At 40.1% G+C, this 18275-nt stretch overlaps 1 protein-coding gene across 4 annotated transcripts in view; it reads left to right on the top strand.

Annotated features, from left to right (window-relative positions):
- The window catches only part of crppa (CDP-L-ribitol pyrophosphorylase A), a 66664-nt gene that overhangs the window by 24230 nt on the left and 24159 nt on the right, over positions 1-18275 (top strand). For all 4 annotated transcript variants that reach the window (XM_059338954.1, XM_059338953.1, XM_059338955.1 and 1 more), the window contains exons 6-9: positions 359-456; positions 8590-8667; positions 8867-8959; positions 17768-17902. In XM_059338954.1, coding sequence (XP_059194937.1) covers positions 359-456; positions 8590-8667; positions 8867-8959; positions 17768-17902 — 404 coding nt within the window. The remainder of the gene's footprint in view (positions 1-358; positions 457-8589; positions 8668-8866; positions 8960-17767; positions 17903-18275) is intronic.

Below are 18275 nucleotides of genomic sequence, written 5' to 3'. Positions count from 1 at the left end.
AAGTGGTGCTTTTCTTTAATTTTGTTTTGGTTCTTGCTCCTAGGAGACAGCACTGCTGATTAAAAAGCAGGTGGAGATTTTTGAATCTTTTAAATCGGAGCACGTACCATCAAACAGACTTGGCTGTAACACAGTACCCCCCCCCCCCCCCCCCCCCCCCCCCCCCCACAAAACTTTTCACTTCACAAACTTTTTTCAAATGTCTGATTTCTAGTCTTTGCTGCAAAGCTTATATAAAAGTTGTTTCCTGATGGAACCAAACAAGCTGTGAGAAGATTTTGCCAGTTTGTGTTCATGCAAATAAAAACTCTTACTATTGATAAAGCCGTTATCTCAGTCACATTTCTTTCTCCTGCAGAGTCTCTGTCGCAGTCGGCGTGTGTTATCACAGGTGGATCTGCACAAGCTGTCACACTGGCTGAAGCTCTTCAGAAGGCTGCTGGAGCTCTCGACATGGTAAGAGCGTGTCAGCCACAGCTGATTAAAATGCTGGTTTTGTTGATGACAGCATTACTGGAGATCCCCATGAGTTTGCCAGTTTTATTTTCCTCTATCTCCCCGTCACTGTACCTCTAATCCCCCCACAAACTCACTGTGAGCTCCAACTTGGGTGGGCCAGGCGGTGAGACTTGCCATCTGCGGTCAGCCATCTAATGGAGCCTGTCTGGGACATCCACTCTGCAGCTTTCCTCCTCCATCCCCGACCCCCACCTCTCACTCCCCTGCATGCAGCGGAGCAGATGGCAATCATATTTCCTGTACCGTGGGAGTTTGCTTGATTAATCAAGTGTTCGGTGATGAGTTCTTACCTCCTCCTCATCCTCCTGCTCCTCATCCTTTTACCACCTCTGCTCAGTCAGACCTTATTCGCTCCCAGTTTCCATCACAGCTCACATCCCTCCCTCTCACTCTCAATCTTTTTTGGGGCACATCAAATTCCCATGTTGCAAACATCCTCCATTTAATTTGTAAAATTGCTCCTAATAGACAATGGAAAACAGCATCCACATGCAAAACAGCAAAGATTGACAGTCTGGGATATTCAATCAGACGGCGCAGACCACATAGAGGTTCCACATGTGAAATATTCTCCTTTACCTCAACAACCGCCGGGTTTCCCTTGAGCAAGCCACGTAACCACAAGCTCAAGTGACCTTTCAGTTGTCTATAAAAAGAAAGAAGAAGAATGGATGTCACAAGAATGAGCTTGTTTCATGCACTTTTAATATTCCGTAGCCGTTGTATAGATAAATGAACCATTCTTAGTGTTTGACTCTCCATGAATCAGTTTAGTTATTTCAGTAGCAAGGTGAGGAATGTCTGTATACTAAAAATACGGCTCAGAGCAGTGTGATTAAGCTAGAAGAGTGATATTCGAAGCTGCTATCGTCATTTTGATAGTTGAGACGTTTAGGTATTTTTTATAATCTTCGCCACCCTCCTTCCTATTTTTCAGTTTGAGCTTGTTTCACTAAATTCTCTCTATGAACTCTCCTTTTTTTGCTGTCCAGCTCCTAAAATTCAGGCAATAGACAAAATGAGTTGGTATATATATACACACTCACAGGCCACTTTATTATGTACATCTGTGTAACTGCTCCTTAACGCAAATATGTATAGAGACTGTATGCCAAATCGGACACATCTGCAATGCCCTCTATCGGATCGCCACCACCAGTGTAGGTATAATTGATTTATACATATTTAACAATCCACATGTGAAATTCCATTTGTTTACATGGAGACTTACATGTCTAATTACAATAGGAAAGTAACTTTGATGAGAGAAAGCAGTAAGAACGCCTGGGAGACACTCAGGTGACAATCTTAAAAGTACGTCTTTATTTTTACTGTACTGTATTATTGTGAAGGACAGAAGTATGGTCTGGGTGTGTTGATAACGATGGTTGGTAACGCTGTTATTCATTTGGCTTACCCAGAAACATCTAATTTCCCCAGAAAAAAATCAGCAGCCCCCATTGTTTTACAGTCAGGAGATCCAAGTGTCGGGTTTGGGATACAGTTAGCTCATGGCTAATTCACCAGTGTTAGCGTCCTTTAGCAGACTCTGGTAAACCCAAGGCTAACATACACGGTTCGAAAGACAAGAAGTCAGACTTTAGTTTCACACCATTTAATTATTTGGAAGCATAACATGATCATTTATATTAGTAGGTAATGTGAAATTTTGATAAAATCTAAGCCGAACGGTGTCCGACTTGGGATGCAGTTACGCTAATCAGCCAATTGCATTGCAGCAACTCAATACATTTGGACATGTAGACGTGCTGAAAATGAGCTGCTGGAGTGCAAAGCAAGCAGCAGAATGGGGAAGAAAGGTGATTTAAGTGACTTGAACGTGGCATGGTTGTTGGTCTGAGTATTTAAAAAAAACTGCTGATCTAGCAAACATCTCTAGGGTTTACAGAGAATGATCCCAAAAAGGGAAATATGCAGTGAGTTCTTTGGGCCAAATTGCCTTGTTGATGCCAGAGGTAAGAGGAGAATGGCCAAACTGGATCAAGATGATAGAAAGGCAACAATAACAGTAACTCAACAGTAGCAACAGTTACTCAAATAACCACTTGTTACAACCAAGGTATGCAGAAGAACATCTCTGAACACAACATGTCCAACCTTAAAGCAGACGGGCTAAACACACCACCACTTTATTTGGTCCTAGTTAATGAAGTGGTCAGTTAGTGTATATATTCACTTTCTATTGTTATTTATTAGATAATAACTATGAAAAGCAACACTAAAGTAAGGCCTCAAAAGTAAGGACGGAGTGTTATCAACGCCTCTCTAAAAACAGATTTAGCATCATAAGCTCCACATGAGATTGTACAGGTGTTTATGATATTCTGTCCATCCTTTTATGTGCTTATATTTCATGCCCATCAGCGATTACTCATCTCCAAAGCAGACACCCCGGTTGACAAATCGCCCACACATGGCTCCATGTATAGAAGCGTGTTTCCCGGATCACCCTGATGTATATATTTATATATATTCACCGGGCGTAGGTGTCGACAGTGGAAGGGAGCAGGCAGAGCACATTACATGTTTCCTTGTTCAGCCGTGATCCAAACAGTCCATCCTCCTTTAAACTCGCTCCAAGTCCTTCATCAGCCGGTGTCAAATGGGCGGATCTGGCTGTCCCGGTGCTGGACCGGGCCCCGGAGACGGATTGGGGTCGGTGTCGGGCTTTTTTTGGATCGGCTGATTGGAGCCATTCCCGCCTGCGCTCAGGTGGCTGGTGAGGGATGTGTTTTTCCGGTACGCGTGCTTGGAATCAGATACATCCTTTTCAGGGAATTTAGAGAATAGAGGGGGAGATGAAAGGAGAGTGGAAGAAGCGGAAGAAGAAGAATTACCTTTGTCCTAGTGCCATTACGTGAATCTAATACAGGGATAAGGAAGGCTGGGCTGTCCAGCTGAAAACTGACATTATAGTGTGTGTGTGTGTGTGTGTGTGTGTGTGTGTGTGTGTGTGTGTGTGTGTGTGTGTGTGTGTGTGTGTGTGTGTGTGTGTGTGTGTGTGTGTGTGTGTGTGTGTGTGTGTGTGTGTGTGTGTGTGTGTGTGTGTGTGTGTGTGTGTGTGTGTGTGTGTGTGTGTGTGTGTGTGTGTGTGTGTGTGTGTGTGTGCGTGCGTGTGTGCGTGTGTGCGCGTGTGCGCGCGTGTGCGTGTGTGCGCGTGTGTGCGTGTGCACAGGTGGAGGATTTGGCAGCATTATGAGTAAGAGGAAGACGCTCACAGTAAGAATATGATTAAGGGGTTCTCTCAGCAGGATGTTATCTGAGAGATCCATTTGATGCAGTTTAAATCCAGGCTTACAGAAAAAAGAAAAAGGAACGGTTGTCTTTCGATGTAAAATTTATACAAAAATGACTCCATCCAGTTTTCTCCTGAAAATACCAGGCTGTGCTGAATACCATACAAAGGGCTTCGAAGCCTCAGTGAGAATTAACAGCAAATATTTCAAGCTTTTACTATTCCACCGGACGCAGCTGCTCAGCATTGCAATGGATGCTGGAGCTTATCGTGGCCTACCTAGCCTACTTACTAAGTCATGGTGGAGGCACAAATATCAAGGAAAAATGACCAAACTCCCAAAATCTGGAAGTCTGAAATGCTCTTTCTGCCTGGTACTATATCTTATAGGGCTGCACAATTAATCGTATTTTAATCGTGATCACGATTTTGGCCGCCACGATTAAATTAACCATATATTATAAATAATATAATTATAAATAAAATATTTCCATTTTAAAATGCGGCTCTCCTGCAACCACCAGGGGGCGAACGCATAGTTAAGGTTTCATGTAGCTGCCTAAATAAATAACGAGTAAGCGCACCTTGCAGCGGTACGTTCAAGTCACTCCGTGGACTGTAGCATAAAGGGTGTTTCTACTACAGCCCAATACCTGGAATGAGGCGGGTCTCACTCACCGAAATGCCCCTAATTTGAATCTGAGCCTTCCGGAGAGGTCTTTTGAAGGGACATTTTTTGGCCCTGTGGAAGAGCAGGGCCTTTTTTCTCCCCTGAAAAAAGCCTGGTTGCGTGTTGTTGTGACGTGGTACTCGACGCCACAACAACACGCACCATTTGTAAAAGCCGCCGAAGCAGTGTTGCCAACTTAGCGACTTTGTTGCTATATTATATTATATATAACTGGCGATAAAATCCAGCGACTTTTTCTGGTGTTATGGGCAGTCCGTGACAGGTCTAGTACTGAAGTGCCCTTGAGCAAGGCACCTAACCCCCCTCCACAGCTCCCCGGGCGCAGTAATGTGCTGCCCACTGCTCCTTGCATGGTGTGTGTTGTGTGTAAAAAATGCAGAGGTTGAATTTCCCCATTGTGGGATTAATGAAGTAATCTTCTTCTTCTAAACTCCTTCTTACTCTTCCCAACAAGCCACGGGGGCCGGCGGCTCTTTTTAAGAAGAGTAAGAATGAGTCGAATCTGCACAGTCCTCCTGCAGCAGTCTTTTCCAGCTGCAGAGCCGGAAGGAATGTTAACCCCTTAGCGTCCAGTCTGCAAATTGCTAATAGGCTAACAGTTAGCCCTGTATCAGTACAGTGTGTATGTGCTGCTGCAGGAGGTGTTCACTTAGCGATCTCTGTTTGTTTACAAACTGTGCACACACTAAAAACTGTTCCTATTGTTTGTTTAAAAGTAGTGCAATGAAAATACAGATGTTTTCCCCAACATGATGAATAATCGTGATTAATAATTGTGATTACGATATTGATCAAAATAATCGGGATTATCATTTTGGCCATAATCGCGCAGCCCTAATATTTTGCTTTCATCAAAGAAAAAAAACGCGGCTTGTCAATAAAGGTTCCAGAATTCGGGGAATTAGGAAACTTCCCAACGGACTTAACAGAAATTTTTGACAATAAATGGGAATAAACAGGGGATTTACAAAATTGAAAGTTGTCTTCAATCTAGCATAATTTTGATTAAAACAACCGGATTTCATGCAGGTAAACTTGTATATCTGCTATTCTTCAATCACATGCACCCAGCACACTGCTTAGTGCAGGACTATTTCATAGGCTATTTTTATTTAAGATATTTAATGTGCACTTCATGGAGCTTTGATTAAAAAAAAAAAAAAAAAGGCACTCCTTGGCTTCGACTTTGACTGAACAATTTCTCTCACTTTGCGATAAAAATATCAGGATATATATTTTATATCGATAATCAGCCTAAATATATCGGGATGTGACTTTTTGTCCATATGGCCCAGCCCTAGGTTTGGGTCGGGGGGGATCTGTAATGTTTTTTATAGTATATTGATTGTTCAATAAAATAATGAAAACTTGATAAAGTTTTACTGACAAATAAATCTGTTGAAATGTCATCTTTTTTTATTTTGAATATTTCCAAAATTCTTCTGCATAACTTACCATTAGAAGTTTCAGGAAATTTATTGGAAATTTTCCACCCCTTTGCAACCCTAATTTCAATACCAATGTGGACGTCAACTACCACAGCATCAGTTGAAACTGAAGATAGTAGAAAATAACAAGGACACAGGACGGAGCAGCTGTTTGTTTTTCTTGTTTTTGTTTAGTCATTCACACCTTTTCATCTTCTTGACCAATGAGGGTCTTCACCAGTTCGAGGCTACAGTTCTGGAGAAATATTCCAGAATTATATTATATTATATTCCAGATATTTTAACCCAACACCCAAACAAATACATGTGCATTTTCCTGATTTACAGTGCCACTGTCTTTCTCTTTGTACACCCATAACCTAAAACATAAAAAACTGTTTGGGCCTGTCAAATCAGCAGTTTTAAACAAAGTAGCAGCTTAATCTTATTACTCTACTGACCTGTCCTATAGGGGCTACAGGCAGAAAATAGAAATGTTGCTCAAATCTAATTTGATACATCTTTTGTTGTATTATATTAGCTAATCATAACATAACAAATTACATGAAATTTAAGAATGTTTCTCCATGATATAAAATGCCATCATGTCCTATGTGATGACATACAAGAAGACAAGTAGTTTTGTGATTGAGGTAGTTGTTGTGAAAGTATAAATAACCCTGAATCATCTCTGCTGTGTTATACTGTCAGATCAATAAACCATCTCTAGTTACAAACAATGCCAAGAACTCCTGGCCTACAAAGTCCCATATCAGATGTCCCATTTGTGAGCAAATTTTAAGCTTTGTTATTATGAGTCACCTAACAATTGTCCGTGTTTCATAAACATCGAAAAGGAAATACTAAATACTAAAGTCTACTAAATACTAAATATCGGTAAACCTCTATTTCCTATGTACGAGTTCCTTCATGTTGAACTAACTTTTGCAGTCTGTCACCATCCTACTTTCCTCTTTTATTGCATAATTTTAATTTAGAGCTATCAATTATTCAAACATTAGTGCATTTGGATCAAAGGCTAAGCTCAGACAAGGAAAAGTTTTATGGGCACCTAAGTACATGAACGAGGAAAGACCTTTTTCATTTAAAAAAAAAAAAAAAAGCAGCCAAATTACCTCCTCTGTATTCTCCCCCTAACACAAACCCTTTTATCTTGATGTATGATAATATTCTCATATCTAGCCCAGATCAAAGACAATCCCCAGACTCATGTATCAACATAGTGGAGGGTTTTAATGATTAACCTCAACCTATAAGAGGATCTGTCATTTAGACAGAGAGGAAGTTTGCATGTTCTGTTTGGCAAAATGTATTGTTTTTAAGGAGTCTGATGGCTCTGAGGAGAGAATACATAGACGTGATGGCTGCTGTTAAGGCCTGCCAGACAGCAAGGATATCTATCTATCCATATATCCATATATCCATCTATCCATCGTAAAGCAGTGAAAATATTCTGATTATAGCGTACACTGGTGGTCTTTTTTTAAGGTGGCTTGAATGTATGTTACTCCTGCCTGCTTCTGAAAACTGGCGACGACCGCCACTTCGCGTTCTCCAGCAATGGAGTCAGTAAAGTAGCTAATTACGCTAGTGTACATTATTCGTCTAAAATAAAAAAAATCTATAACAAGTATAAAATTCATTTCCACGGGCAGCTCAATTCTCTGCTGAGCACTTTGTTTTTCTTGTGTCCTCAGAGCGGTTTAGCCGCCGAGCCTCCGTGGCTTCTTGGCTCCCCGGGCCTAAATTTAAATAAACATTCCTACTCTGGGATTTCATGCCCAACCTGGTTTAGATCATGTCAAATTTTTAAAACCCTGCAAATCTACATTTCGGACCGAAATGATTTTCCTCCTGAAGCCATGGGCAGTTATCTTTCAAGACCAATTAACCCTCCAACATATGTTTCCCATAAGCCTTTCACATTTCCAACGACTTTCTGTTATTTTAATGGGTACAACAACTGTATCTCCGTGCCAGACTCGGCCTCTGGATGTTTATTTCTGTTTATTTCCTGCATGTGTGAAATTGTAGTACCAGGCTGTAATTAGGCACAACAACAAGAGATGAATGTGAAACGAACATGGCGGACACGGCGTGTTATCCGGTTGCCTCATGTCACTCGTGTGCCAAGGTCTAAGCTGACTGGAAAGATCAGGATGTAAATGTCCTGCTTCTTTGTGCAAAAAAGCTTTTACGATTCTTGGCCGTGCGTAGGCCTTTGACTCAATTTGCAGTGTAATGAAATTTAAGTTGGCTTGTGTCTGATCGATGTCCCCGGGTTTTGCATATGACCGAATTTTCCTGCCAGTTCAGAAGTAAAAAGGAGCCCAGAAACAGTTTCTATTTTGTAATTTCTTCCATTTGTTTTAATAAGCTTCTGATTACAGTTTATGGAAATATGCCATTCAGTTGCATACTCCCTGAGGGTATTTAGACTTTTTTAGAATCATAAAATCAGTCATGACAGGAAAACAGGTGAGTGTGCTCTCACTCTAAATGATTGAAGAAGTGGCTGAAACAAAAACCAGACGCATTTTGACCTTTTGAGCTCTGAAGTCAATCAGTCATTAGAGATCAGATGCTTTAGGACCCTGGTACTGCAGCGGTATCACTCAGGATCCTGTTAGAAGTATGAACAGTATATTTAACATCAGGGTATCTCTGTCTCACAGGAGCTGGATGTCATTCCAGATCTGATGGGAGAAAACGTCAGATATCTGTTGAAGGAGTGGAACTTCATCCAGGTTTCTGTAAGTGCCTATTTTAAGCACAGCGTTTCTGAGAAATGAAAACATATCTGCATACATTTTCATGATCTTGTCTAAGCAAAGGAGGGTCTATATTTTCTAAAAGCTTCTCGCAGACTTTATTTGTTGATGTTCGTCTTGGAGAATATTGCCATTTTGCCTCAGAAGTTCTTATCTAGTTCTTGATTCCCTTGGTCTCCAGGTCAATCCTTCTTCCCTGTCTGAAGTGGAGGCCATACTGACGGATTTGGAGGCAGCAAATCGGGCTCTTCTTCACCCGCTGGTTGTGATTTGGGTGAGTCCAGGCATGAAAACTGCAGCCAATTATTAATTCATTCATTATCCAGGGTTCGTACGGGTGCTTGAAATCCTTGAAAATGCTTGAATTTTAATGTTGTATTTTCAAGGTTTAAAAAGTGCTTGGATTTTGAATAAAGTGCTTGAAAATGCTTGAAATTCTTGCTGTATTTCTCTTGCAATCTGACTATAGATAATCACATGTTCAATGAAAAAATACTAAATTGAATATTGAGATTAGCAAACTGTACTTTTGGTTGTTAAAAGTGTAAAATCATCACTGTCGGTATGGAGATATGAGTGAAATTACCCCTTTTAACATGTGATTAGTCATCTAAAACATGCAATTACAATCGTTGTAAGATACTGGAAAAGCTTGAAAATGGACCTTAAAAGTCCTTGAAAAGTGCTTGAATTTGACCACTCAAAAAGTGTATGAACCTTGATTATCCTTAACCACTTGTCCACAATCGGGTCGCGGGGGGGCTGTAGCCGACCACAGCTGGCATTGGGCAAGGGGCGGGGTACACCCTGGACAGACAATCACGCTCTCATTCACACCTATGGGCAATGTAGAGTCACCAATTAAACCTAAGAGCATGTTTTTGGACTGTGGGAGGAAGCTGGAGTACCCTGTGAGAACCCACGCTGACACGGGGAGAACATGCAAACTCCACACAGAAGCCGGAGTCGAACCGGCGACCCTATTGCTGTGAGACAAGCATGCTAACCATTACAGCACCGTGCAGCCCACTGCAGCCATGGTTTTGCAAAAAAAAAAAAAAGAAAGACCAAGAGTTGCACAGCCTCCCTGGCAATCTCTCTCTCTGTGAGGCTGAGAAATTAATATTTGTTCCAATTTTCATGACAATTCATCCAAATGTGAAACTCATGGTGACTCTAGATGAAACGTCAAGGTCTCGCCAGAGTCAGTAGAATGCCTTTTTGAATTTCATGGCAATCCATGTAATAGTTTTTGAGATATTTCATTCTGGACCAAAGGGAAGGACTGCCTAACTGTAATTTGAGCCAAGTCACCAAAGCCACCTGAGATTGCACACGTCCAAATGTATCCCACACTCCGTAGACTCCTGTCTGTTTCCATTACTAATCTCCCACCAGTGAAGAAGAATGAATGCATAGATGTTGGGAGTAACATGCTCCCTTGCATCAACTTTACATTAACTTTGGCATGTTGTTACAGGGGGGAAAAAACCCTTGAATTTGCAAAAGCCGATCTCAACTTTTTTAACTGTGACCAGCAGACCGGTGCCAGGATAAAACTCGGTAATGAGGCCAACAGAACCTGGATAGCCGGCTCTCTGTGGCAACTCCAATTTAATAAGTGCAAATGTCACACAGCATTACTAGATTAAACCGCTGCCTTGATGCGTTTGATACGCTGGACTTTCAATAAAGCTGCAAGTCACCACACAGCATGTTTCACTAGTATGGGATTGACTCAGGTCTGTCACGCCAGAACAAAAAGATCTGTTTAAATCTGACTTATTTATTAGAAGGTTATGTTTCCGCTTTGGTTTGTTTGTCTGTTTGTCAGTGTACAAATCACAGGCCGGACACAGAAATTATTTTTCACTCTACTTAGGGTTGATGGTTTTCCTTCTAGTTTTTTTCTTCTTCTTCACTTGAAATACAGTCTGTGTGTCAGGGGTGTGAGTTTGTTTTTTACTTTTTTATTATTTTTGTTTATGGCTGTTCTTCAGTCCATCACTAGTAATACAACACAACACATTCAGCCCCACGGTCATCCTGAATGTGGTTGCTTTTCCCTTGAAAGGAAGCACAGGAATTGAATATTTTACAGTTCCTTGGAAATAACTCTAAACATTAATATGCAGTCTGAGCAACTGCAGGATTTCCACTAGAAAGGTTAAGCTAAAATTCACATTGATACATTTATTTGAATGTCTGAATGTATTTAATAGTCTAAATAGTTAAATTATTTAAAAATATGAATGATATTAGACTGTAAATGTCTTTTTTTTTGGACAATATTTTACAAACAAATCTTTTTTGAGGAAAAACTACTTTTAAAAGTTAAGAATATGCAATTATAACAGATTTTAACTTTTTTCTAGAAGTTATGACTAATTGTAATAAAAAAAACTACAAGAATAAGCTGTTATTGACTTTTGAAGGGGCAGAACAGACTACTTTAGGTGTTTATCAGATCTTGTGTGTCCTTGAAAATATACTCGAAAGTCAGCGAATGTATGGTGTGTGTGTGTGCGTGCACGTGTGTGTTTCTGGTAGAGTTAAACATGTCTCAGTATCATTTCCCACACTTTGAATGAACTTTTCTTTGCATGTTCGTGAATAAAGACATCTGGCTCAGAACGGATTCGGTTTCTTTGAGGTACATGCACACACACAGTGAGCCAAACCTTGTGTCTTTTTTCTTTTTTTTTTGCTTGTAAAACGTCACCTGTAGTCCACCTCGGGTCCCCTGATGAGCTCTGTGGCTGTTTGGAAACCGTACACCTCCCAGGAGAGCGCCGCAGCTCGCCCTCGCTTACTGTTTGAGATAAACCTAAAACAAACTGATCAAATCTGATGCAAGAAACATTTAAATATTTGTGAGAGGCCTGTTTATTCTCTTTTAATTTGGAAATTGACCTCTTCAACTGAAACAAAGAGCAAGTGCCATAACAACGGTTGGTAATAAGAACAAAATAAACGTACAGAGGGACGTTTTTCTTTTCTTTTTAACCACTGAACAAGCCTCAATCACTGCAAATGTCACGCAGCATTACTCCACTGAAACCCCTGCTCTTGTTTGTTGTACCAAGTTTTCAACAAGGATTGGAACTCTCTCTCACACACACACACACACACACGCACACACACACACACACACACACTCACATACACACTCACATGTATAAACACACAGATTGAATCTGGGTTTTAGTGGGATTGACTCCCTATAAAAGCATGTCAAAGTTCCCACAAGTCCCACTATCAACATGTTCTATTCTATTTCACTCTATTCTGTTCTGTTATTCTACTGCTTTGGACTTTACTATTATATTGTATTTGCTTTATTTTGTTCTATTCTTCTCTGCTTCGCTCTATTATATTCTGTTCAGGTTAATTCTGCTCCACGACTCGACCATTTTCTATTGTATTCTACTGTACTCTACTGTACTGTACCACTGTTTTCTACTCTCGCCTGGCCTAGTCTATTCTATTCTATTCTAGTTTAGTCTATTCTATTCTAGTCTAGTCTATTCTATTCCATTCTATTTTGTAATGTTTTGTTCTACCCTACTCAACTTTGTTCTGTTCTACTCTGCTCTACTCCACCCAATTCTAGTATTTTCTATTTTGGATGTGTTCTACTGTGCTCTGCTCTACTCCGGTCTAACCTACTTGACTCTATTCTTCTCTGCTGTACTCTACTCCACTCTCTTCTATTTTGTTCCCTTCTACTCTACTCCAGTCTAGTCTGGGCTTCTAGACTGTACTTTACTGTACTGTTCTCCACTCTATCCTACTGGGGATTTCCACCGGCCACGGAACGGCCACGGAATGGCACTGTATCGAGCCAGCCGTATACACGCGAGATAACGAGAACACGCGATAATCCTGAACGTACGGGAGACCGCGAGATCCCGTGATAAACTATGTGTATAAAGTAAACAACAACTACCAACAGCTTACTTTGCTTCTCTGACGTGGAAGATCTGTTGATCTGATCATCTATCCTTATAAAAACAATGTGTTATGTCATAAATGATTGTATGATGTTCCACTTCAACAATCAGTCTCTTGTCTTCCTTGTCGCCGATCCTCTGAGACCCTTTGAATGATTGATTGCTGATCTGGTGCCCCAGTCAAGATGTAATGTTGATGTGAAGTAGTTTTAGGCTGCATGAACTGCGTACTGTGTTTTATTTTGAAAGCGGCGGAAGTTTATTGCATTGATTCTGTGTCGGATTTCCTGTCTGGTGCAATCTGCTCTGTTGAGCTTGACGTGGTTTAGCAACTGCTCGCGGAGAAAATAGAAATGCTACGGATTGCGCGCCCGGTGGGGATGGTCTCATTGATTAGAGGGGCAGCGATCAGCAACGGTGACCGCGGCGCGGCCGTTCCGCAGTGGAAATCACTGTGGAAATCAGGCTTTAGTCTGCTCTATTGTGACAATAAGTTATTTAAGTCATTTATCGACTGACTGGCCGATCAATATTTTAGAGACAAAAACTAACTGATAAATTTAACAAGAGATGATTGATCGATGATGAAAATATTCAATATGCAGCCTCACAAAAACCACCAAAGACTAAGACTATATTAAAATCTACTGTGTCTGTAAAGTTTAAGGCATTTTTTTCAAATAGTGAAAACAATCCATTACCATAACAGATCACACAGAGTTGACTTTACCCTCCCTGTATAACCTGATTTCATGGTCACGTTAGAATGTGTGTGAACTGTCTGGGAAGTTGTGACTACTAGAAACGTGAAGCAGCCTCTGAGTTTCACGCTTATAAGTGATGAAGCTTAGTTCAGCACCAGGGGGCTGTTGTTAGATTGCACACGTACGCAGTTTGATCACATGGAAGTGATCAGTGGTGGGATCACAGAGTTTGAAGTGTAGGTGGTAGCCTCGAGGGCAGAGAAGCAGACCGGCTGACGGAGGTCACGGTTTCAAATCGTCTGTGAAAATGAGGTGCCATGGCCGTGAGCATCGTATTCAAAGACAGAGCTCCATGTTGTTGATATTAGCACCTCAAGTCTCATGTTGTTAGGTATCGTAAATCTATGATTGATGTTTGTTCCAGGAGTTTTTTGCATTATGTAGTAGACACTATTCTAAGTAATTGGTGGTATAAATCACATTGGGACATATTTCTGGCAATCAGTTTAACCACCTTTCTAAATCATTACCGGAGCTGTAATAAACTGCAAATAACCACAGCAGCACGTCTAGTGTTAACACTATGTTAGCGTTTGAGTCAATGGTGAAACTAAGTTTCAAGGGTTACAATCAAATAGTGGGGAAATGTAACTAAGTACAATTTTAAGTACTTGTACTTTACTTGAGTATTTTCATTTTATGTCACTTTATACTACTATTCCACTACATTTTGAGGAAAATATCATATGTTTTACTTCTCTTCATTAAGGCTTTTGTTACTTTTCAGGTCAAGATTTAACATGAAAACATGAACAATTTAAAGGGTTTTAACATTTCTTTATTTTTTCATTAAACCTCATAACAGTATATTAAGTTGTTAAAAGGAGCCCTACCTAAAGAAAATTACAACGCTGCTTATATAAATGTATCAGTAATAATCCAATAAATGGATTGTATTACTACTGATTATTACTGACCCATTTAGATGGATAATCTCAGTGCGTCCATTCTGCAAAACAAGTACTTTTACTTTTGATACTTTAAGTACATTTTGATGCAGGTACTTTTGTACTTTTACTTCAGTAAGTTTTGAATGCAGGACTTTTCCTTGTAGTGGAGTCATTTCACAGTGTGGTATTAGTATTATTAGTATTAGTAATTAGTATAAGTACTTTTAAGAAAGGGATCTGAATACTTTTTCCACCACTGCAAACAAACTAAATTAATGACAGTCACCCTTTAGTTTCAATTGTAAGCACTCATTGTAAGCAGTAGTAAACTCCACTTTGTGTGAGTTTACTCATTTTAGTGCACCCACTTCTTCTGTTTAAGCTAGTGTAAGATTTTTAAGTTTGTGGGCATCCTATGCTACTTATAGCAGCAACCACTAAAAATCAAGTGTGCATGAACGCAGACGCACCTCCAATTAAAGAACTTGTGGATGCATTGATGGAGGAGCATCTCTTGTTTTTCTTCTTTTACTTTCTCCTTTTATTTTGCTTTTTATTGAATGTCTGATAGTATCCATTTGTGGTTTGATAGAGGAAGAGAACAAGTGTTTGTTTTATGCACATTTATTCCTTCTGACTCATCTCTTCCATACTTACAGAAGATACATGAATTGTTTTTTTTTATTATTATTATTTTTTTATTAATTAATTCTTCTTTTCGAACCGAAAAAATAAACAAACATAAACTACAACAGCGTAGGCTAGATGCATATACATATTCATACACATACTCACATAGGCACCATTAAACAGATGTACATAAACATATAAACATTTACACACATACAGTATATATAGACCTGTACCTATACATGCATCTGCCCCATCTAAGTAATAAGATCGAAATAAGAACCAGTTAACTTAATATTCACTACGCATTTCCTGTTATCATTTTGGTCCGGAAAAAAAGGGAGTAGGCTGAAGTATAAAATACTTATCTAGGCCTATCCCCTGATACTCAACACTTCAAATAAGAATAAAATTTCTCTCTATATATAGCCACTTAATGTCAAATAAATATCAGGATCAGCTGTCAGTGACTTTAACAGCTGTAGACATGCACCAATAATAATAACTAGAAAATTTCCTCTGGGGAAATTCTGAAAGGGTCATGGGGGCTACTGCCGGTGTGTGTACACTATGATGAGATTCTTCAGAAATTTCAAACTATGCCCTTTAACCTCAGTGTGGTGTGTGTGTGTGTGTGTGTGTGTGTGTGAGAGAGAGAAACGTGTATCTGGAGGAGTGTGTGTGTAGTGAAAATCGCATAAAGTTACCTGTGGTAACTTAACTTACGTGTGTTTGAAGCATGTGTATGCATGTGTGAGGAGTGTGCGCGCTTACGCGCATGTGTGTGTGTATCTGTAACTGTAATCACATCAAAGATCAAAGGCAATCAGATCAAAGCAATCAACAGAATTAACTGCCACCTGCCAATGTCCCGGAACATTGACAGCAGCCAGAGGTGGACAGACTGGAATTTCTGGCCTCGAACAGAAAGCATTTTTGGCAAAACCATAATACCTATCATTGATCCAACTTCACTTTGAGCGTCCTGAGTTCTTCCTGAACGTCTACATATGTTTTTGTTTTTTTTAGAAAAATGAAAAAATAGCTTTGTTAGAGCGATCTAAAACAACTGTTACATCTCCCCTTTTCAGAAATCTTCCTGCGTTTTTAATATGGGAGCCAATGAGTCTGTTGGTGCATGTTGGTGGTGCATCTGTGCGTCCTACGCCCAAACTATAACTCTGACAGCTTTACCAGATGATTGTGAGTGAGAAGACAAATTTTCCTACGTTTCTATGTATAAATTATTTCTGTAGAGTGGAATTTGCGGCCTGGAGCGCAGTTTTCAAATTTATTTTTTGACAATTTTTTCTCTCCCTCTACACTCTGGCGATGATGTCACACACTGTGAAACGAACATTCCGTGCAATACACACCCATTATAATCTCAGAATTTCTCCAAAAATGATCATGGTCATTGAACAGGGATTGATAAAAAACTATATGACCTATCGAAACGTGGATTAATACAGCGATACACAAGACTTGTGTCTACTGTTTAAAGTTTAAATGGAGTCTCTAGGTGATATTATGCCGGAGAAGTAGACGTTGAAAAATCTCCAATTTTTTTTTTTTTTTCAGCTGTCCCATTCATTTCAATGCAAAATTTTGGGCAGTTTTTCGCGACTTGTGTCGGAGGTTTCTCTACATTTTCTGTAGAGAAAAATAATAGCACTCTGATCCCGATCAAACCGCACGTTTTGATATATAATTTGGCCTGCAACTCTTCAAGTTGTAGGACTAGTAGCGGGACGAAATTGCGTCCGGAAGAGGAAGAAGATTGCGATTGCCCCGTGGCCCTAATAATAAAGTGTTTTCTCGGTTAAAAAACAGCTGAACATGAATAAAAACCTGCATTCTGTATTTATACTGTGAATTTTCTGTTATTGTACTCTGCAGTAGCTGCTTTATGAATATCTGGATGGAAACATATCCTTTACAAAGTACCGAACAGCTCCAGTACTTTTAAAAAAATAGTTAGTCAGATTAGCTCTTTCCTTTAACCTCCCAGTAGAGCAGCCCAGCGACCAGAGAAGGTGTTTCTAATAGTTCCAAGATGTTACCTTGTGTAACCCAAATGAAGTGTAAATGAAGTAGAACATCCATTTTTCTCAACCTTTTTGGCTTTAGGATGTCGCCACAACTAAAGACAGATTTCTGAATATATAATTCATTATTCTACATGTGTCAGTTTCTATTTTGGATCTTGATAATTCATATTGGCACAAATATCACTGTCAGTGCTTCAGCAGACTCATGAACGAGTGGCCTGGAGGTTTGACACCTACTAATGTGCTGAATAGTCACTCTTCAACTTGAACGTCACCTGATGACAGCAAACGTCTGATTGATGCTCCAGTATAAGTGTAATAACTGCACGTTCAGAGCCAACGTCTTGACACATTTGAAACGATCCTTTTGACTATCGCGCTCAGATTTTAAGGGTGTATGACAAAATAATTGCAGGTAATAAATCTCGAGTTAAATTTCTGTCAGCAGGACGGTTATGGAAATCGGCTAAGTTTTGGATTAGGGATGACACGGTAATGTGAGCCAATGTCTCTGGATTACGCTGCCCTAATTGGGGGAAAATAAACCCCAGAGGCCTACAGATTTATAGCTGAATTAGAGAATCATTATATCCTCAGACAGGACGGTGCAACCTCTGTTTACTTTCAGCACAGTAGAGCGACTCTGAAACACTACCTTAAATATGCAGGACGATTGAGTTGCAACATGTTAAAACGACTGCTAGAACAATGAGCTGCAATTTCTCAAAAAAAAGGAGCATAATTGCTGTTCTGGTTAGAGATCCTCTCTTTTTTTCTGACTTTTGTTTTGATAGGTGCATTTGAGCATTTCAGATGAGCTGTCCGTCAGCGGTAGAGCGGTGGAGCAGGCAGCTATCATGGACCTGGCCTCTAAGGCTGCTAAGCTCCATAATATTCTCCTCTATGGCATCCAGCTTCATCAGTCAAAGGTAAGCTCTTTCTTTTTATTTCTTCCTGTGAGCTCAGAGTTCCTGTGCTGTGAATGCATGTGAAGGAGAGGCCAAACAAAACAGAATGGGAAATGTCTTTTAAATGTCTTGTTCCAAAGACTTGTCATGCTTTTATGCTTCAGGCGAGGTTGCTGTCTTTTATCACACATCTTTTACGTGTTAGTGCAGACTTGGACAGGTGTGAGTTTCTTTATGTGCAAGCGGGAATAAATGTGTTGCCTGCTAGTGTTATTAAAAGGGCAAGATATCAACTTTTCACCCTCCGCTTTACGTGTTGTGTGGTATTGTTTCAAACCAACGCCAGAGGGATGAAAAGGATGCGGAGGTGCTTCAGGTCTGAAGCAGCTCAGCC

Source organism: Centropristis striata, chromosome 8 (assembly GCF_030273125.1).
Source record: "Centropristis striata isolate RG_2023a ecotype Rhode Island chromosome 8, C.striata_1.0, whole genome shotgun sequence".
Lineage (NCBI taxonomy): Eukaryota > Metazoa > Chordata > Actinopteri > Perciformes > Serranidae > Centropristis > Centropristis striata.
This window is presented reverse-complemented; position numbering and strand designations above follow the sequence as displayed.